Source organism: Chinchilla lanigera, unplaced genomic scaffold (genome assembly GCF_000276665.1).
Source record: "Chinchilla lanigera isolate Chin_1 unplaced genomic scaffold, ChiLan1.0 scaffold00095, whole genome shotgun sequence".
NCBI classification, from domain to species: Eukaryota; Metazoa; Chordata; class Mammalia; order Rodentia; family Chinchillidae; genus Chinchilla; species Chinchilla lanigera.
Genome location: NW_004955496.1, coordinates 5,792,017 through 5,814,378, shown reverse-complemented (window position 1 = coordinate 5,814,378; position 22,362 = coordinate 5,792,017). Strand labels below are relative to the sequence as shown.

The 22,362-nt window shown below is 45.5% G+C and overlaps 1 protein-coding gene across 1 annotated transcript in view; it reads right to left on the bottom strand.

Moving 5' to 3' along the window:
- Manba (mannosidase, beta A, lysosomal) overlaps positions 1-22,362 on the bottom strand; it is a 93,601-nt gene that overhangs the window by 23,596 nt on the left and 47,643 nt on the right. The window contains exons 8-11 of the mRNA XM_005406248.2: positions 11,586-11,737; positions 9,987-10,104; positions 8,378-8,464; positions 3,203-3,370 (exon numbers count right to left, since the gene is read on the bottom strand). Coding sequence (XP_005406305.1) covers positions 3,203-3,370; positions 8,378-8,464; positions 9,987-10,104; positions 11,586-11,737 — 525 coding nt within the window. The remainder of the gene's footprint in view (positions 1-3,202; positions 3,371-8,377; positions 8,465-9,986; positions 10,105-11,585; positions 11,738-22,362) is intronic.

Genomic DNA, 22,362 nt, shown 5'->3' with positions numbered 1-22,362 from the left:
TCAGCACCACCAATATTTAGGGCTGGATGCTGAGTCTAAGGGCACACACTGTACCTAGCAACATCTCCGTTCTCCACTCACCTGATGCCAGTGTCCCTACCCCAAAACTGTCTACAACATTGCCAAGCACCCTCTAGGGTAGATCACCTCTGCCTGGGGGTACTAGGTTAAGAATAGAAGCTGAGAGGTCCAAAGCACCCGAGTTTAAGTCCCTAGTGATTTGGGGATGATCTGCACCTCAGCATCTCCTCTGTGAATGAGGACAAGTTCAGCACATTGCTCATGCTGGGACCTTGAGCACTGAACAACTCCAATAAGAACTGACAGTAGGTCCCACTTCCATGATGCAGGGCGGTGTCGGGCCTGTCTGTCTCCCAGAGGACAGCATCTGCGCACATGGCAATCCATGGAGAGGAGTCCATGGAGAGGAATCCATGGACATCATCTGAGAAGAGGCAACACTTGTGTGTGACATAAGCTACCAAGTGCTGAGTGGGCTGAAGGACCTAGCACAGCACCCACAGCTCAGGCGGAACTCAGGATGCTACTATCACCACTGCTGTCACCAGCAATACTCCCTCTCTCTCAGAGAGGATCTCCCCTTCACAAGTGTCTGTCAGGTATCCCCATGTCCATCCAGGGCATGGGAGAGGAAGAGGCCCCGCAGCCCTGCTGAGCTCCTGTATCTAGTAACTGTGCCAGGTGCAGTTGTTTTGGGTCCTCAACAGTCACCCTGGACAGCCCCTGCCTAAGTGTAGCCTGACCCCAGTGTAGCTGACCTGAGCTACGCAATGAGTATGTGGAGTGCAGCACAGGCTCCAGGCACAAGGCACCACGTACCAGGCACCAGGCACCAGGCAAGCTGCAGGTGCTGAACACTCCCAATTGGCCGCCCAAGTGCTCATCACACCACCCACCAACTTCCACTCATGAAGTCATGGTGAGTCACAGCAGCTCTGCACATCTACCCACACCCTCTGGCCACCGCTGATGCCAGCCTTTCCAAGTAGGGTCCTCATGCAGGATCCCAACTGCACCAGTGCTCCAGTATTTGCCTGTGTTGGTCACCAGTACCCGAGCAGGAACAGCCTCACCTTGCCCTTCACTGCATCATTCTGAACAGTGCCAGCTCTCCAGGCAAACACTGTTTCCATTACCCTATGTCCACTCCTGCACTACTGGACTCCACCACCTGTGCCCTCTGCAACCTTGAGACTCCATCTCCCTAGGCCCCTGCCTTCATCTTTGAAACAGAGACAACACAAAATTATCTGCACCTTAGGGTAGTTCTAAAATTAAATAAATTACATAAAGCACACATAAAATTAATATATTTATGGTGGTACCTCAGTACACAAACTTAATTCATTCCACAATTCTAGAAAAGATGGCCATGAAGGAAAGATGGCTGTGGCTGCATTTGTCACCTGATGCAAATATATGAAAAACAAAACCACACTAAGTGGTTGCAGGGTTCCAAAAGCGATGTGAGGCTGGAGAGAAAAAGCTACAAAAAATGGCTTTCACCCCAGATGGCTCACTTGAGATGTTAGTAAGAATTGCCTCCTCAGTATTCTACAGCCATGAGGAGGAGGAGGCCAAGGAGAGAAAACAAAGAGACCGAGAAAAAGCAGCTGCTTTTGCTGCAGGACTAAGAGAAACAGATCCTAAGTCTGATTATCAGGGCCCCAAGAAGAACTCGATGACTGCATTCATCTGCTACCACTGTTAAAAGCCAGGCCACCTCAAGAGGGACTGCCCTAAGAGGCCCCATGGGCCATGCCCTGAATGCAAAGGTGACCACTGGAGATCAGTCTGCCCTCTGAAGTGGAGGTCCCAGAGCTCAGACCCATCCTACCAATTAGTCCAACAGGAATGAGGAGGCCCGGGGCATACTCTGCCTTCTCCGTCTGGCCAGACTGTCTTCTCCATGGAAGAGCCCTGGGTAATCAAGACTACAGAGGAAAAAGAAAATGGCCTGTTGCTAGACACAGGTGCAAGTCTCTCGGTCCTTCTTTTCAGTCCTGGCCTTCCTTCCAGCCATCACACCTCAGTGAAAGGAGTCACTGGTGAAGAGGTAATACACTATTTTTCACAACCATTAGGCTGTATCTACTTGTTAGATCTTTCTTGCATATCTCTGTCTTCCTGAGAAACCACTTTGAAGATACCACCATGTATTATAGTAGCCATTGATATTTTCCTACTAATCTGTCCATAATTCTGTAATGTTTGTATTGTTCCTATGCTATTTCCTAAATGGATGCATGTTTATTACTATGTGTTTCCTACAACAACCATTGAGAATAGTCAATGACTATTCAACTGGTCACTCATGTATAGCTCTATTTATTTTCTTTAGAAACCACTTTGAAGATACCAAAGTATAGTACAACAACCATTGATAATAACCTACCACTTTTGTCTGTAACCCACTATTATTTGTCTATTTGTTTTCCTGAGAAACTATCTTGTAGATAACAATATGTAAAACAACAACCATTGATAATTTCCTACCACTTTGTCTGTAATTCTGTAAGACCCCCTATTGCTATGTTATCCTTCTTTTACTCTTTAAAATAATAATAAAAAAAAAGAAAACAAAACCAAAACTGTGCCAAATGCTTGGGTGTAAACCAAATTGTTCACAAGCAAATGCATACCATGAATCATGGTACCAGTCTGTATCTAATATTAATTAATAAAGTGTAATTAATGTAGCACTACCTGGCATATCATATATTCTCAGTAACTTGGGAGTTCTTGGTTATGATAGATTTCCTTGTAGAGAAGGAGATCACACTCTCCCCTAATCCTTTGGTAATAAAGGCCCCTTAGTCACATGCCAATACATTCATGTATGACAGACACCAATCCTCATTAGCATTCATGGGCACAGGATTGTACAGGCAGCACCTCAGTAAACCACTGAATCTGGCGATTTGACATTTGGAGGCCTGCGGATACACTCCAAAGCACTGGATGTTTGTGGAGAGCTCCTCAGACCATGTTATCATCACAGGTGTCCACACAGCCCAGGATTCCTCCAGCTGCCTCAGCAGGACAGGGACACACTTGTGTCGAGCTGATCCTGTTGAAGACCTCGCCATAAAGGTGCATAAAACATTCCTGCCAATATCCAAACTTTTCCATTGGAAAAACACATTTCCCAAACTCTCCTGCATTAAAAACCGCTACTTACTGCGAAGACGACCTCCCTGATGTTGGCCACATAGAGTGTCACATAGTCCTTGATGTAGGTGCCCAGGTCCCTGAGGGGGACTTGGAACCAGTTCGTGGCCAGCAGTCCCTCATTCTCATTATTGCCACTCCAGAGAATGACAGACGGATGGGGTTTCAGTCTCCTGACCTGGAATTCAGGAAAACACAACAACCTATAAAAACACACTCAGAGCACATTTATCTACAAAATTAGAGCCCCTGCATTTCAGAACACACACTCATTAGAAATGGGCTAGTTGTGTCAGTGGTGGGACAGCTTGGAAGAATTCTCTGAGGTTCTTTTAATTCAGACTTAATAGACACTGATAAGGTGAGTTCCTTTTCCCTGCTGTATAAAAATGAAAGAAAACATACTCTCATTAAAAAGGGAAAGAAACCCACCTGTCGTTTTCAGATTGCCAGGGGACACAGAAGGCAGGGGTGAGTTCTGCGGAGGGAGTGGCATGGAGCAGACGGCACCCCCAGACAGGGAACTCCAGTTTTTCCCAATAACCCGGGAGGGCAGTGAAGTCTCCAAACACAAAGCAAAGGTGCAGAGTCAATCACAATATACTGTGGGCCTAAACTGGGATATCATGCTGCACCCCATAAATATGTACAATAATTTTTTTTTTTTTTGGTACGAAGAATCAAACTCAGGATCTTGCACTTACCAGGCAGGCACTTGTGCCACTGAGCTATATCCCCAGCACTTATTTTATTTTTTACTTAACCAAAAACCTAATATGAAAATGGACCTGACCCCGTCAGGGGGACGAGCACTTTGGAGAGGGGATAAGGCTGTCGCTGCTGACAGGCGCAATGCGAACTTGGTCCAAGGCTTCCAGAGGGCGACCCTGTCTCTATGTGTCCCACCATCTGGGGCTGTCAGGGCCCCGCCAGATGCCATCAGCACCCACCCACCTGTCCCAAGACTCACGAAAGGACCAAGTCCCCATGGTGTCCCTCGCAACTATGGCCACCAGGGTGAGTTTGCAGCCTGGGACAGCGAGCTCTGCTCACACTGTCAGCCCCAAGGATGCAGAGCTACTTGGAATGGTTGAACCACTTAAGGGGATGATAATGTCAACTACACTGGTGTGACCACTGCACACCTGTACCCAATTATCACACTGGTCACCATAAATCTGTACAATGAAATACATGTTCTAAAAATACAGAAGTAAAGTAAAGTAGGAGAAGAACTAGAGAAAGTTTTAGAAAGTGAGTGAATATGTGAGGGTCTCTTGAAGTGACAGACAGTTGGGAGGCCACACCCTGAAACAGCTCCCCAGGTCAGAAGCCACTGACTGTGCCCAACAGGCACTGTTCCAAAAGCCCTGCCAGCCTGGACAAGGAAAGACAGCAGCACACGCCATCTGTTGACGCCCTGAATGTGCCCAGCAGGAGGGCAATGATGGACGACAATGACTGGGTGAGTCAATGGCCAGGAGCGCTCTTCAGGGACACATGCCAGCACTGTGACTTCATCGTTATTTACAGCCTCTGTGTCACCACAGTGGACAGTTACGGTGTGCAGCTAAAAAGCTCAGCAACACCCATCAGGGCACTGGGGGCACATTACAGAGAGCTGTTTCCACAGGATCACAGCAAACTTGAAAACTTCTGCACAGCAAAGGAAACAACTGGCAGAACTGAAAGGAAGGGGGAAAATTACCAGCAGCTCCTTAGACAGAGGACTCCAGAAAGAACTCAAAAAATTAGACACATCCCAAAAAATGGGCAAGTGAAATGAACAGACACTTCACAGAGAAGTACAAACACTCCATCAATACTTGAAAAAGTGTTCAACATCACCAGCCACTAGAGGAATACAAATTAAAACAACACTGAGATTCCAGAAAGAATGGCCATCATCAAAAAATCAAATAATAAATGCTGGTGCAGATGTAGGAAGAAAAGAGCCCTTCTACACTGCTGGTGGGAATGTAAACTAGTACAACCATTATGGAAATCAACATGCAGATTCCCCAAACAACTAAAACTAGAAGTTCTATTCAACCCAGCTATTCCCTTCTGGGTATCTTCCAAAAAGAGTTAAAAGCATCATACCACAGTGATCCATGCACACCCATGTTTAGAGAAGCACAATTCGCAATAGCTAACTCTTGGAAGTGACCTATATGTGTATCATCAAATAAGTGGATAAAGAAAATATGGTATTTACACACCATAGAGCACTACTCTGCCATGAAGAAGAATAAACCTGAGCCATTTGTAAAAATGGATGCACCACAAGACCATAATGTTACACGAAATAAATCAGGCACAAAAGCTTAAAAACTATATGGTTTTTCTTATGTTAAAAAAAAGACCAAAATAAAAGATGGATAATTGGAAACAAGGAGAAAGATCTTTTGCAAAATGAAAGAGGATCAAGCAATGGAGAAGGGGTAGGGAGGGGAGAAGGAGAGGAGGAAAGGAAGGATGCTGTGTGTGTGCACCCACTCCATGAGAGGAATGTGATCCATATGCACTGCAAACGTGTACCAAGAGAAGTGAAAATCTGGTAAAAAAAAAAAAAAAAAAAGAAATAAAGGCATGTTTCATGTTTTATAAAATCATTTTATAAAATATCATTTTAATTTTTGTCCTTAAGGGGCTGGGGATTTAGCTCAGCGGCAAAAGCGCCTGCCTGGCAAGTGCAAGGTCGTGAGTTCGTTTCCCAGTACCAGAGAAAAACCAAAAAAAAAAAAAAAAAAAAAATTTTTTGTCCTTAAAACTAAAAAGACCACACATGATTTGGAAATGAGACCGTACCAAACCACGGCCAAAGAATTGCCCATTTGTTCCTTTTCTCTTGTTGTTGCTCTTTGCCTCGCATTTTTTTAATCCATATGTTCACCACAGTCTACTTCCCTTCCTCGAAAATTTGAAACCTCTTGTTCACATACTGATAGCTGTGTCTCTAAGACTCGGCTGAAACACCGACATGCAGTGCCATGTCGTCTTTTGACCGACATCACCCATTTGATGTGCTTCACTGCCCCCTGGTCACACATCTCATTGTTGCTGGAGAAAAGATGGTGACCAGATTTTTTTCCTTCCACCTGTCTCCTAACAGCTTCCTGACCCACTTGCCCAAGCAGCTGCATTCAATTCAGTGATCTTTCAAGAATCAAACTGCTGGCTACTTCAGACTTGTGTCTTACAAACCAACGAAGCACTTGTAACACAGATCTTTGAAAAAGCATGGCTCCTATTTTCTTTTTTTTACAATCTAATCTTTGGGCTCTTGCTGAGAGCACCAGTCTGCATCACCTCCAGCCAGATCACTTCCGGGGCATGCAGCATGTTTCATGTTTTTAAAAACTAAAGTGTTGCGTTTTCTAAGCAGCCCTACGAACAGTCCAGTGCTTCCCTTTCACTGCCTTTAACACAGCCAAGAGTGTGACAGCCCCTCTGTCAGTATGCTCAGGAGGCGGGTGACCACACGGATGATACCCTGAGGAGGCAAAAAGCCCCGGGGACCCTGTGCCACACACGATGTGAGCAGACCACACCATGGTCGGGCGCATCACAAATGACAGCTAACCGCCTGTAACACTTCTTCCTCTCCCCAGAAGCATGCGAAAGAATCAGAAGAACCCTGCCTCATAACGTGTGTTACTATGACCCCTGCAAGCTCTCCACCATCCGTCCCTCCTTCCATCTGCCCACTTGATGGCGAAGCTGGCCAGGGACAAGGCACAGAGGGGAGGCTCTGGGCCTCAGGGACATGCACTCTCCCAGGACAGAACTTGACTCAGAACCGGCAAGCATGCTGCGTATCACCAAGGTCAGGTGAAGGGCCTGGTCTAGACCCACAGGTGCTGAAAGGGCTCCTGCGAAAGCGGTGCTCAGGCCAGTGAGTGGTCCCAGAAAGATGATGAGATGGTGTCCAGGGCCTGGGACAAGAGGGAAGAGGTGACGGAAAAGCCAGAGAGGCAGGCAGGGACCACTTCCCACAGGGAAAGGCACTCGGAGGACGGCTCGGAGTACTTAACTCTGCACTACAAGAGACAGCTTAGAGAACTTAGCACTGCAGGGGACGGCTTGGAGTACTTCGCTCACATCTGACAACACTCACAACCATGGAGACTGCTATGATCAGGCTCGGGGGCCAGGCTGCCTCTCCATGGAAACCCTCACCACATGTGAAGATGCAGGGAGGAACAGAATGCAACCTGAGTTTCACAGCACCGCCCCCTACACACACCTTGCTGCTGCACTAAGGGCATTCAGCACTTGCTCCCAAACCTATTCTGTGGCCGAAACCATCTGCTGTTGTTATCGTAGCAAGCACCACAACTATCAACAAAGATGTTCCGAACCTTGAATTCTCTGATTCTCTAGGAAGCCCCTCTCCATTTTCTCCCCACTCCCACTCTCATTTTGTGCAGTGCTGGAGATTGAAGCCAGGGCCGTGAGCATGCTAGGCAAGTGCTCCAACACTGAGCTATACCCCAGCCCAAAGCAATTTGCTTTTCAGTAGTGGCAGCTGGCCCAGGGGCCCTCTCTACCACTAAGTCATACCCCCAATCCAAAGCAGAGATCATTTTTCTCCAGAGACACAGTCTCATTCTGTGGCACAGGCTGCCCAGCTCGTGAGCTCTACCCTCCACAGAGCTGGGCCCAACAGAAAGGCCATGGGATCCAGGAAATGCCTTTGTCTTAACAGGAAAGACCATTTCTACACAAAGATACTTGGTACTTTACATTGTGTCCAGGACTTCTGTAGTCAGAGACAGCAGACTGCCAGGCCTTGCATTTACGTGTGTATAAATGTAAGTGTACACACATGGAACACAAAAGAAATCACAGGGCTGAGAATCATTTTCAGTTTCTGTCCCAAGCAATCCAAAGACTACATAGTCACCGAGGTGGGGACTGCTACAGGGGCAAGGTTGAGGGTGAGGAGCCCGGTGCAGAGCAGTGAGCTAGGTGCGGGGACAGAAGCTCAGTGCAGAACCAAGAACAGGACTCAGGTCTCGGGGTGTCAGCAGGCACGGAGTATTAAAATCAGTGAGTGATTTTTTGTTGGCATGTGGTACAGAACAAGAAGAAGGAAAGGGAAGACAATTAAGAGGAAATGGGAAGGCACTTAACAAGAGGCAAAATGAAACATGCACATCTCAGAGTGGCAACAACCCACCTGGTAGGCAACTTCTGCCCTCACAGAATCCAGGAAGTGCTGGTCAGCTGGGTACAGGGCAGAGGCAAACATAAAGTCCTGCCACACCTGGAAAAGAAACACAGGGCAGCAGAGTGCACAGTGAGTCTCAGCACACAGAGAGATTCTCTGTCCTGCACAGGGAGACGTCGTCCCTCACACCCAGGAAACAGCTCAGAGGAGAGGGGCACCAGCCGCAGACCTCACACTGCCCCAGGGCCATGCAAGTGGCAGACAGCTGAGCAAAAACGAGATTAGAAATCAAAAGGGAAATCATGAAATGAAGCTTCCCCAAGCTTCCACATTTCTAATTCTAACTTTCACCTCCCATTTGGTTGTGGGAGATGCCCAAGAGTGATAAAATCAACACATTACTTGTCCTTGTTATGTGTATGTGACAAGGTCTCACTAGGTAACTAAGTTGCCCAGGATGGCCTCAAACTTTTGATCCCTCCTGCTTCAGCCTCCCAAGGAGCTGGGATTCTAAGTGTGTGCTGCCACAACGGCATGATACTTGGTTTACAGAGGAGCTGACTTTCTGCTAGAAGTCCACGTCAGCAATGAAACCACAAAGCCCCTCCTGGGAGGCTGTGCACAAAGATTTAAAGTCACAGCCCCAAGCAGCCGCTTCCCCGGAGCCTTCTCTACAAACTGCGGAGACTGGGCTCTGTTGAGGTTTCTGACGCCACAGTGTGTCATCTTCCCCATCTGAAAACTCGGACGAAGGGCAACAGTGACCCTTCCTTGGAAAGTGTGAAGATAATAAAATAAATGCAGTAAGAGCAGAGCTGTTGGAGCAAAGCCGTACAAATACTCGCACCAGTCAGCAGGTCATGGTCATCACTAAGCCCTGCTGTCCTCAGTGCTGTGCGCAGTCCTGTAACTGTGAGGTCAGCACGGAACCACGCCCACTGCCCTCCATATCCTTGCTCTGTGCATCCTTGAATCCAACCGTGGATCAGAAATGTTAAAAAACAAAAAACAAAACAAAAAAAAAAACAGAAATCACACCTCTCCAGAACACCAACAGATACTTTCCCCATTGCTGTTCCCTAAACCATACAACGCTGGACACAACACTCAGTCACCACAGACATGAGCAACACAGCCTGGAGTTGGTGAAGTGCTAGGACAGTGACTGATGTGGGTTGGATGCGACCTCTCCACCACACCACATGCAGGGTCTGCGGTGTCCAGGGAACGCTAGGACCCAGGCCCACAGACATGGAGCGAGGATGTGCCCTCTCAGTCCTCCCCTGTGCAGGACGTGGCAATGGCACATCGGGAATGGTGCCGAGCGTGCCCTTCCCTTACTGATTTTAGCAGCCTCACTCTGGAGGGTCAGAGCTCCTTCCAGTTACACTGTTTTAATACTTTATTTTCTCTCATGCACACCCACCTATCACAAAGAAAGTGTAGGCAGAGAAACTTAGGACCATTAAGTACAATGGCTTCCATTCTGAAATAATGAGACAACTCTGATACCTGTTACCAGCTAAGGCACTGGGTTTACGACGTGTCACACGTCCCATTGAGAAGACACGGGTTACCATATCTTCTCAGTACCACTGCCACTCACCCCAGGACTCACCATGATCCCCAGCTCGTCGCAGAGCTCATAGAAGGCGTCCTGCTCATAGATGCCACCCCCCCACACCCTCAATGCATTCATGTTTGCGTCCACGGCTGACTGCAGAAGGAGCCGCAGCCTGAGAAGAAACCGGCAAAACAACGTCTGTTCAGACATTTCGCGATATTAAGGAAAATTTCTAAAACATTTCCAATCTGTCAGAAGCACACTCTTGAAAAATTATGATTTGTATATACTGGTAATGAAAGAAAGTGGGGGTAAGACAGTATACACATCACATTTATCCCATAAAGGAAACAAAGTGAAACATTATGGATGATACTTTTTTTCTAAGTTTTTAGCAATGGTACACTGCTTTTAAAACTATTTTTTGATAATTTATTCCTATGAAGAGATGCTGTGTAAACCCCGGAAGGCAGGCTCATTTTATAGAACCATTTCAATCAATAAGACAAAATCAAAGCCTTTTTTTATTTTCTGAGTCTGGGTGTTATGAAGCCAATGACATGCAATCCTCCTGCCTCAGCCTCCCAGAGTGCTGAGACTATAAGCATGCACCACCATGCCCAGCTGAGAATTTCATTTTCTTATTAAATCTAAAATAATAGATACATTTAAAAAAAAGGAATTCCTACAGGTTTTAGCCAAATTAGGATTTAGTAACTAAACAACTTCCATTTTAAACACCAAATAATATACATTGCATATACACATTTTTGTAAATGAGTTAAACCAATTAGGAAATATTTTCTTCTAAAGGTCTATTCTCAAGACCTCAGAAAAACACTTCTAGTTTTTTATAGATCTAAAATATTTGAAGACTTACTTTGGTTTTATTTTAAAAGAGGTTTTATTGTATTTTTTAAGGTGTAGAACATGGTATCATGGCATACACATAGTTAATTAAAATATCGTTACAGGAAGCAAATTAATGGATCCACCATTTTGCAGCGTTTGCCAGTTTTCTGGTGTCTTTTTTAGTCGGGAGCAGCTAAAACCTCTCATCTCTTGCAAATCCTTGATGGCGCAACACAGCACCTGGCGTAGCCCTGGGACTCCCTGTCCTCACCCTCCTCTCCTAGTCCCTACCCAAGACTAAGTTCTTTCATTAAGGTAAAAGGTAAGTCTTATATAAGAAGATAAATAAGAATTTCTGTCTCTCAAATCCATGCTCAAAACTGTACCAATTCCCTATGATGAATGTAATCATTACATGCTGTAAACATATCTAATAAAAATGAAAACTTTAAAAATATATTCAAGGTATTCTGGGGAAAGGGTTCGACTTAATAAACTTTTCTTTTCTAGATCTAACAATCCACAGTGTCACTTTGTCATTGTCTTATTTCTCCAGAGTAAATATGTAAGAGTTTTCTAAACACCGGATGGCTTCAGCGGTCTTGAGGAGACTGGCTGTAAGACTATAGCTGGGAGAAAGGAATTTCCGGTTGCAAAATGCTGTCCATCCTGAAGATACCTAGAATCCTATGCCACCTCTCAGTTTCTTTTCCCGGGACTAAAGCAGGCAAAAATGAGTTCCCTTCCACTTGCTGCGGCTGTTGTACACAGGGAAACAAAAAAGGAAAGCCAGTAGCTTACACATCAGGGGTGACCCTCTCCTGGAACGCATCTGCTGGGATCCAGTTGGAGCCTTTCAGGAAGATGGGGAAGCCGTTGATTCTAAAGTAGAAGCTCAGCCCCGGAGACCCCTCTATGGGCTCTTCTACAAGTTCCACTGTTCGGAAATAAACCTGTTACAAACAGAATCAAACACTGAATGTCAAGAACATCAGCAAAACTTATTTTAAAAGAAAGCCTTCTTCTTAAGCTATTTAATCAGCGGAGTTCAATGTTAATGTTCCAATGCTACAAAGCAACTCATGTAAAAATGCAAATTTCTGAAAATATACATAGTCTCTCTTAAAAGAAAAATATGGAAACCATTAAAGGTAAAATAAATTGTCTTCCCCATGAAAAAAGTATTGGTAATTGTAGAGTAAAGGAAGCAAACACGAAGGTAACATTTCAAAATTGAAAATTTATTTATTTTTCACAAACACAGAAAAAGCCATCAGTTGAACTAATGCATCTTTCACTGAAAAACACATCCTCATTTCAGTGTTATTAAAACGTGCCAAAATGTGAACCTTAGAATCAAAGAAACAGCACAAGCTTCATAAGCGGCAATGTCCCAATCTGTATACCACAAAGCTCTGCAATCACCTTGTTCCATGGACAGCTGAACCCCGACAGTCACACTGACCCCACTGCCCGGAGCCTGGTACCCTGACTGCACACATCCCCGATGCACCACCTGCAGCAAGGTCAGGCACGCATGTGGGCCACGCCGTCCCCACCGCCAAGGACGCTGCAACTCCATCCCTACACTGAGCCAGGTGTCCCGCGGGCAGCACAGCAGCAAGACTCCAAGATGCCTGGACAGCTTTGGCATGGCTGCATCCTTGTGAGGCCTTGCCCTGAGCCCAAGTGGCACACTGCCACCTGAGAAGTTCATGCATGAGTCACCAGCCCTTCTGCATCATGAAGGTGCCATGTTCCTTCCTTCCGGGTGACAGGGCTAAAGAAGCCAGCACTGAGGTCACAAGGAAATAGACAGCCGGGGCAGGGGTGGACCCGAGTTTACCACACCTGTTTGAGGACAGGAAGGCTCCATGGCATCTACAGCATGATGTCCACACTGTGGTTCTGAGTGTGGCCCCTGGGGGCCTCAGGACCCCTGCGCCTCAGAACCTGCCCCTCCACTCCCCTTCTGCTCTCCTTCCTCCCCTCTCTCCTCTCCGTTCACCTCTCTCTTTCCGTCTCTGTCTTCGTCTGTCTCTGTCTCTCTGTCTCTCTCTCTCTTTGTCCCCCCAATGGGATTTTCCAGAAACTATGGATGTGTGAATCATCCTCAGCCCCTAACTCCTGTGTGTGCTATTTGAGGTGAGGTTTAGGATGTAAAATGACACTCTGCCCATTGACAGATGAATAAAGAAAGAAAATGTGATGTTTACACACAAGGTAGTACTACTCTGCCATAAAGAACACACTTGAGTCATTTGCAGGAAAATGAATGCACCTTAAAACCATACTGTGAAGTGAAATGAATCAGACACACAAAGTTAAATATCCCATGGTTTCTCTTATAGGGGAAAACCAAACTATAAGTAAAGAGCAAAATAAAAGATAGATCATAGGAAGCAGAGACAAATCGTTCTCACATGGGAAGGGGACCAAGAGCTGGAGGGAAGGGAGGGAAGGAGAGGAGAAAAGGGGTGAAGATGTGTACAGGCACCGACGCCACACAGGAGAGCTGCGTTCATACACTGCAAACATGGACCAATAATAAAATTTTAAAAAAGAAAGGTGCTCTGCAAGACACAGACTCAGTTGTTCCCAACCCTAATACCGGGCTCTCTGAGCTGCTGATGTCTGCGACCTCGCAGATCCTTACCTCATACCCGGCTCCCTGCACCCCACTCAGGAGCATGAAAAGATGGGGTGCTGTCAATTCATTCACAGCAATATCTTAAAATTAAATTTTTGTTGCAACTCATTTTAAAGTTTGTTAATATTTTATCTCATCCAAAAAGAAATTTTATTGATAATACACTTTCTCCTAATTTAAAGATGAATTGTTAAAATGGGATTAGAAGATAAATTCTCACCCTACAATTGTACTGACTACATCTAAAAATGCTGAAAAAAGGAAACACGTTACAGAATCTTGTGACTCATGGAAGGAAAGAATCTACACCAAAGAAACCAGGTAAAATTGTAAATAAGAAATAGAATGACAATTAAAGCTATCTTTCCCTTGACCTTATCAGATGTTAATAATTCACAGGCACGGTGGTATATGCCTATAATCCCAGCATTCTGGGAGGCTAAGGCAGGAGGACTCCAAGTTCACATCGTGGCAAGTTTAGTGACTTAGCAAGACCCTGTCTCAAAATTAAAAAGGGCTGGAAATACTGCTCTGTGTGAAGGCCTTGGGTTCAATTCCCAATGCCACACACAAGAAAAAGTTACTGTACTGTGTTTTCCACAGGGGAACACCCACATATGGCACAGCTAGCACTGGTGTCATTCTGAGATGGTACACAGAACAAAGAAGATGAAATCAAGTACTTTAAACTTGATATAAGAAGCTCTTTAAGATGGGCATGGTGGCGCATGCCTGTAATCCCAGCACTCAGGAGGCTGAGGCAGGAGAATTGCTGCAAGTTTGAGACCAGCCTGGACTACAAAGTGAGATCAAGGCCCTCCTGAACTGCATAGCAAGATCCTGTCTCAAAAAAAAAAAAAAAAAGAAGAAGCTCTTTAAAAGCCAAACATTACTTACTACATTTTTCAAACCAGCAAAGCAACAGATGAATAAAGGGCACATGGGAGCAATGCACAGACAGCATCCCAGCCCGAAGGGTCTGCCCTGCACAAACACTTCTCCCTTGCGGATAGCCCAAAGGCCTTCCTGCCAGCTTGCACTGCTCTACTCCTGGCACAGTAAGGCATCAAACAACCTCTTTCAGGGGAAGTTTTACACCAAAACCTAAGAGGTGCTGAAGCACTCACAGAACTCAGCTGCTAAGTCTCCAGCTCCCCTGAGAGGAGCTGCGCGGGAACCAGGATGCACAGCGGTGCAAGCAAGCACCCATAGAGCGGTGAGGACCACATGGGGCAAAGCTCCAGGCGGTGCCCAAGCTCTGTGAGGCTGCCATGACTGCACAGGGAGCACCACAGCACACATGCTGGGCTGCAGTGCCAGGTGCCTTCTCAGGGAGAAGTAGCCACTGCCATCCCGCAGAAAGCTGAGGCAAGAGTGTTGCTCAGGAGCTCCCTTTCCTCACAAGGAGACTCGTGGGCAAACACTGGGTATTCAGAGTTGGATCTGTGGTGGGTATTTTCTGAAAGGGAATGAAGCAAATCTGTCACTCCCCAGAGGACATGGCAGCATCTGTGGCCAGTGAGGAAACTCAAGCCGTCACATGAAATTTAAGGGATGGACCCACCCGCCCAAGCTAGCAAGCACCCAGGACTTGAAGGCCTTTGAGATGAACAGGTTGGGCCGTGACGCTTCAGGGTGAAGCGCTTCACATCGGGAGGATCTGCAACTCAGGAGGCGAACCTTTCTCAGATAACCAGTGTTACCTGGCAGGATTGCAGGCCGACAAAGGGTCCATCAAAGCAGCAATTTACAAATTGGATGGAGATGGAGATGAGCATCTACTCGTTTTTAAAATACTGAAGAGAACTGCAAGTGTGTAATGCAGTGTCATTTTCCATTTTCCATTTTGTATTTTTATTTTTCATAAAACAATTCAAACATACTAACGTAATGCGCTTACTGGGGTGAGTTTAAAAGACGCAAGCCTTTATTTCACAGTCTAACTATTTCCTGTAGCAAATATCAATACCTACGGCCCACAGAGACCCAAGCCTCTTCCAGGGCTCAGTGCTTTTTGTGAGTGTTAAGTAGTTCTGAGCCCCAAAACATGTAAGAATCATTAATGTAGAAAACAGAATTCAATTGTTTCTTATTCTCTGTTAAGGCTGTAAACAGTACTAACTGTAAACACAACACCTTTAACGTGTTTCTCTTTTCTTTGCAAATTTTCTTGTGAGGAGATATCTCTCCCTGCTTCCCAAGTTCTGTAACAGAACTGCACCACCAGGGAAAGCAAACCCTAAGCCACTAGCCAACACCTCTCTATGGGACAGTAATGCCCAGCTGCCCAGGCCCTCCTGGACAGGTCTTCCCTGCCCCCTGGGGGTCTTGACAGGTAATAGACAGTAAAAGCCTTGTGCAACAGGTATTTCACTTCCAACAAAATAGTGGGCTCTCAAAGGTTTTTTTTTTAAACATCCATGAGTGATATATTTGCATCCACAGTGGAGTTTATGTATCATCTTCCCAGGAGATGAAAAATTTTAAATAGCCCTACAAAGCAAATTACCATCTAAAGGCAGGGAAAAAGTATAAACACCAAAAACCTAAAAAATATATAAGACCAATTTGAATTTAAAATTTTTTAACTTTCAGTTTTTTTCTTATTGCAGGTTCTATTCGCTCCTGCCTAGGTTTGTATTTTATTGGTTTCATAAAGGTATCATTTTTAAAATAGGTGGATTAATTTTAAAAGTGCAGGAGAGCCTAGTGAGTTCCTTCAGAGTCCCCACCAGAAGGTTCTAAGGGGCGTGTGACCAGCAAATACTGAGCTCCTCAGGTTTCTTTCTCTGGGGACCAAACAGATTCCGATGCAATGAATCATCGATTCACAAACCAGCAGTGCTGCTCAGCTGTTGGTAACTGGACACTTAAAAAGCTGCTGGTATCACTAGATTTTCAAAAGAGGAATTTTCTTCTCAACCACAAAAGCCACTTAGTGTATTCCCACACACTGGCAGACATTATCCCTTCGGAAACCGTTTCACACCTACTACCACGCACTTGTAGTGACAGGCAAACACCAAATTTCTTTCTTTGCTCGGAAAGCGCTTGAATATGCAGAATCACGAGAAAACAGGCACAGGGCCTCCACCATCTAGCTCATCGCACAGGCCTGGGTGAGATGACCTAACAGATTAGGGTGCACATCAGCAGCATGGCTATCGGATATCCTTGAACCAGATGTGCATCTAGTGCATGAGATGTGTTAAAAAATATATAGCCAATTTCTTAAAAATACTTATTACAGTAAAAGGTAAATTGCCAGGAATCCCCCTCAAACCCTCCCCCTTGATTGAAACACACTTATTCCACCATTCCTGCTACTTTCTGAAGCAGTTCTGGAAGTCTTCTTCCCTAAGTGTCTTTAGTTGCATTTTTATGGCTGCTTTAACATCCTGAATTGACTTCAAAACATTGCCTTTCATGGTCCTTCTGACCCTACCGTAGGGGCAGACAGAGGCACATTAAACCCCAGGATTAAAACACAGATGACTAACATAGTAAGATCATCACATGCTTATCGTGTACCCCTACTTGAGAAAGTATCCCCTACTGTGTCTTTATGAAAGTGTGACTCACAGTCACTGTCTGCTGATCTGGTCCCCTTCCCAGAAACAAAGGCTAAGACCCTGACTGGCCCAGCCCACACCAATCCACAAACAGTTTGCCCCTATAAATATGGGCACATCCCATACTCCCCAGGCACCCCGAGCTGAATGCCCCTTATCTTGTAGGACCACTCTGCTGCTAAGACAGCTTCTCTTCTGCTTTCTCTGTATTCGCTACACTTTAAATAAACTTCTGCCTTGCACTGTATCAGTCTTGACTCCCCCACTTTCCGCTACGCCCACTCCTTCATTCTTCATCGGAGCCTGAAGAGAGGTGGAGGGCCACTGTGGGGGACCTCAGCCTTCCTCCTCAAAGACCCGCCCCCACCGGATGCAACACTACCACGCACTCTACCCCTGAGATACTCCCCACCCCTCTTTACTTTTTATGCAGAGACGGGCTATCCTGGAGCTTGTGATCCTCCTGCCTCAGGCTCCTGAGTAGCTGGGATTCCAAGCACACACCACACACTGGGCTTCAAAGCAGATGTTTTAAGATTTGGTATTTCACGATCCATCCTTCAAGACAGAGTCGGGCTATTTGCAATATGTTCATATCAATTAACCACATCTAAAACTACACCAGGGAAAAACAGAATACCAAAGAGAATCCCACAGCAGAGAGAAGAATGCTCAGAGTCAACCACAGGCTGGTTTTCTCCGGTTCCTGGACTCCAGAGAGGAGATTGGCTTTCCAGTCTATGTCACTGCTGAGCCAGCTTCATAATGAACATCCCATCTTGTCTGAGCTAGAGTTTCTAGAATTTCTGCAGCTTTCCCCATCAAGGAGGTCAAATGAAAATGAAGAGAATTTTTCCAAAGCTTAAAAACATCACACATGAAGAAATGTTTCCAAAAGAACAAATATCACAAGGTTCAGACAGTGATTTTCAATTGGCAGGGATAAGAGTTGGTTTCTGACTTTTCCACAAACTCCACAGTGAGTGCTGGCCACAGCCACTGCATCTTTCATCTTGGACCATGGCAGGAATATTGCCCAGGAAACAATGACCCAGTTGCTTGGAGGTACCTTCTACGGGTCGGGAAACACCAGTGACTTCTGCATTCCAGCCCATCATCTTGGCAGTACCCTGATCTCTGCTCAAAGCTGCTACAGCGCAGCCCACAAGAATTCTCACATCTGTTGCCGAATAGCCACCTCTGCAAAACATACCACTGACACCATGTTTTACTCTAATTCTTTCTTTAGTTTGTTTTTGGTTTTGTGTTTTTTACTTTTTTGGTTTTCTGGTTTTTTGAGACAGGTTTTCACTATGCAGTTCAGGCTAGCCTTGAACTCATTTTGTAGCCCAGGCTGGTCTCGAACTCACAGAGATTCTCCTGCATCAGCCTCCCAAGTGCTGGGATTACAGGTATGTACCACCATGCCTGTGATCTTTCTTTAATTTTAAAACAATTTTAAAGGAATAAACATCAATTATAAAGATGCTTTTAAAATTAGCAGACTATTCCATATACGAACAAAGGCATGCACTGAACCAAGCACAATTTTACATGTGACATCTCGAATGTTCCATGGTCCCCATCTTAAATTTTAAAAACAAATGTAACTCCAAGAGATCTCAGAGACTGAGAGTTAAGGTAACACAATGCTGAGAGTTTCTTCCTGCCTGTAATCAGTCCACTAATGCTGTTTACCACTAACTACTTTAGGTACAAAATATGTAATAAAGCAAGGACAGGAGACACCAACCATGTTCAAAGCTGAAACAAACTGTTACCAAGTTCCTCTCAAAATGACTGCATGAGCCAGGAATGGTGGCACACACCTATAATCCCAGAACTTGGGAGGCTGAGGCAGGAGGATCACCACAAGGTCGAGGCCAGCCTGGGCTACATAAGCAAGTTCAGGCCAACCTGGGCTATATAACAAGATCCTATCTCAAAGAAGAAAAAAAAAAAAAAAAAAGACTGCATGAGAGAAGCCATGTGTCTGTGTCTGCAGGCAACTATGATTTCTAGCATTATTTACATCTGCTAATACACAGAGTAATTTTTTTTTAAAAAGCCAATGTGGCTATAGATGATGCACCCACTTTCTGCTGCATCCAGGCATGCAGCTCTCCTAGCTCTCGCCATTTGGGGAATCTACACTTTCAACGGGAGGAAGGAAGGTGTACTGTGTTGTACGGATGCCCCCAAAATTCATGTCCACCTGGACACTGGAAATGTGACCTCATTGGGAAACAAGGTCTTTGCAGACACACTTAGGTAAGTGAGGTCACACCAACCTTGGACTGGTGTCTTTCTAAGAAAGGACAAGGCCTTGTGATAATGGAGACAGACACTGGGCTGAGGCACCTATAAATCAAAGAATGCCAGGGATCACCGGCAGTAAGAAGCAGGAATTGGAAAGAAAGAGTTCCTCCCTGGAGTCTTCGGAGAACATGGCTCTGCTGACGCCTCAGATTTCAACTTCCAGCCCTCAGAACTAGAGAGAACAAGTTCTTCTTGTTTTAAGCTTCTCGGGTTCTGTAATTTGCTTTGACAGGTCTCAGAAGCTACCGTGGAAGGACACACGCTTCACAAATGCTCAGTATGGAAACACCTCACTTACCCTGAGTTCTGCACAGCCTGGCTAAGGGCTTTTAAGGTGTCTGGGGAGCCTAGAGTAGCACTTAGAAAGAGAAAGAAAGATTCCACTGGGTTACATCCTCTTTCTGCCCTGTAGGAATTGCAGAGATAAAAATGGAAATTTAAGAAACAAAGACGTGAAATTTAAAGAGGGAGAGGAAGGAGAATGAAGAGGAGGAAGAGGAGTAGAAAAAGGAAAAGAAAGAGGGAGAAGAGGAGGAGAAGCAAGAAAAGAAGGGTGAAGAAGAGAAAAGGTGGAGGAGGAAGAGGAAGATGAGGAGGAAAAGGAGGTGGAAGAAGAGGAGAAAAATGAAGGGGAGGAGCTGGAGGAAGAGAAATCGCCAGGTGTGGTGATTCACACCTATAATCCCAGCACTCAGGAGGCTGAGGCAGGAGGATGCAGTGAGTTTGAGGCCAGCCTGGGCTACATAGTGAGCTCAAGGCTAGCCTGGGTTACATAGCTCTCTGCCTCAAAAAAAAAAAGGAAAAAGAAGCCCCAGTTGTTTTTCTAATTGTAATACCTATGGGCAATCTTTTACTTCTTTCAGCTTTGGAACTGTGAAATATGAATCCTAACTGATTGTGAAACACATTATTACTTTATCTATTTTGTCATAATAATTTAATTATGGAATCTTGATATTAGGAACACATTAACTGTCTTCTGTTGCCTTTGGTAAATGACTTGCCTTCTATAGGGAATATCTGGGAGACTTATAAAATAAGCTACAATAAAGGGAGATATCAATGAATTGATTTTCTATTTTTCCAGAAAGGCAAACCATAGCTGTCATTCCAAAGTATTCATTAGGCCATTAACACACATCGCCTACTCAGGTAAGCATAATCAATTAGCAAGATAAAACACTCAGCTAACATGGGTAGAAAATGCAAAACCAGTGACCAGACAGAACTCTTAGTCCATTACCCTAATTCCTCTCTCCTTCCATTTACAAAGCTTTCTCTTTTGTTAAAAAACCTAATTGGCTTCCAGACTAAGGAAGTGGACTTTCCCAGACTCACAGTGGAAGGTTCTCTCCTGCAGTGATTTGCTGGCAAGATGTGTGACATCGAGACTTAAAATTTTCAAGTGCCTGCTGATTTTCCTGTGTCCTCTTCCATGCTTAAACTACTGCTCCAAAGTCACTTTTCAATGCTTTTCTAATTGCTGTAACAAAATGCCTAAAGCCGGGTCACTCATAGAGCCCAGAGAGTTCATTAACTCAGGCTTCTGGAGTACACATTCTTGTTGGGCACTAGAGGAGCCCTGTGAGGCCCCGGGTGCTACGTTGCACGGCTACAGCGATGTGGTCCGTGTTCTGGCTCAAATCTAAAACTTCCCTCAATGGACTTGTGTGCAAGGCAGACTGTGGGAAAGTGACTGGCTCCTGGGTGCTGTGCTCACCCTAGGTCCATCCACTGAGGAGTTCAGGGAGGGTCACGCTGTGAGGAAGCGTGGGCTGGGCCGAAGGCGAGGGTCACTGGGATGGACTTCCAAAGATGCATCCTTGCCCACTCCTCCTCCGCCGTTGCCTGACTGCCTTGATGTGAGCGGCTTGGCTGTTCTACCTTGAAGCCAGCCCACCATGGACTGAACTCATTGAAACTGAGAGCCCAAATAGACCCCTGCTCCTGTAAGCTGCAGATGCCAGCGCTGTGTCCCAGCGACAGGAAAGTGACCAAGACACTGCGATACCACAGAGGGGACGGAGCAAGTATGCGAGATTGGGACTCTTCTTTCCTTCTTCTCCTCCTCCTCTTCCTTCTTTTATTCAGGGGCAGAGGCCAGTCCCAGAACCTCATACATGCTATACAAAGCACTGAGCTGCAACCCTAGCTCAACCTGCTTATAACTCCACTAATGCCATCCTGGGGCCTACGCTACGAATTTGGAATTGCCTCCCTGTGGCCCCACTTCCAAATAGCTTTAACATGTCTCCAATACAGAAATTCTGGGGGACAAACGTTCAAGCAATAGCACCCTCCTTTCAACACTAAAAATAATTTCAGTCATCAAAATATTTCTCCATGCTCATGAAGAAATGCAGTCGGCCCCTTCCTGTCTCTGCAGCACTGCCTTTTCTAGGATCCATACATTTCTGCCCCAGGAGCTGCAACCCGTCCTCAAGGCCTTTGTCTTCATCAAATGCACTGCTGTTTTGTGACATGGCAAACAAAAAATACATGCTCTAATCTCAGTGGAAGAGGAGCAAGATAGATTTCAGATATTTTAAAGATAGGAACTTTAAAACAGGAATAAAGATATTTTAAAAATAGGAATATTTTGCAGTTGAAGGTGTACCTCAGTGGTGGAACACGTGCCTAGAGTGTGTGAGGACCTGGGCTTTGATCTCCAGCACACAAAAGAAGAAATAGTTCTGCACGAAGCAAGGCCAGGGTAAAAATGAAGCCATCCAGAAAAAATAACAACGGTAAGATGAGGAGGAGCTGGTGATGAGGGAACAGTATCTATAGTTCCAGCTGACACACTGATGGGACTGGTGACCACATGAGCAAGGGTGAGTCTCGGCTGACACCTGGGGAAGTAGCTGAGCATGTCTACACAGCTGAATGCACACCAGCCCCATGAGCCAGCAATTCCGCTGCCAGCAGAGATGCTGGTGAGAGCAGGTGTGCTCCCAAGGTTGTATCAGTCATAATCACAGCAGCACTGTATGGAAGAGCCGAACTGGAAATGGTCCAAGCATCATGGGTAGAATTA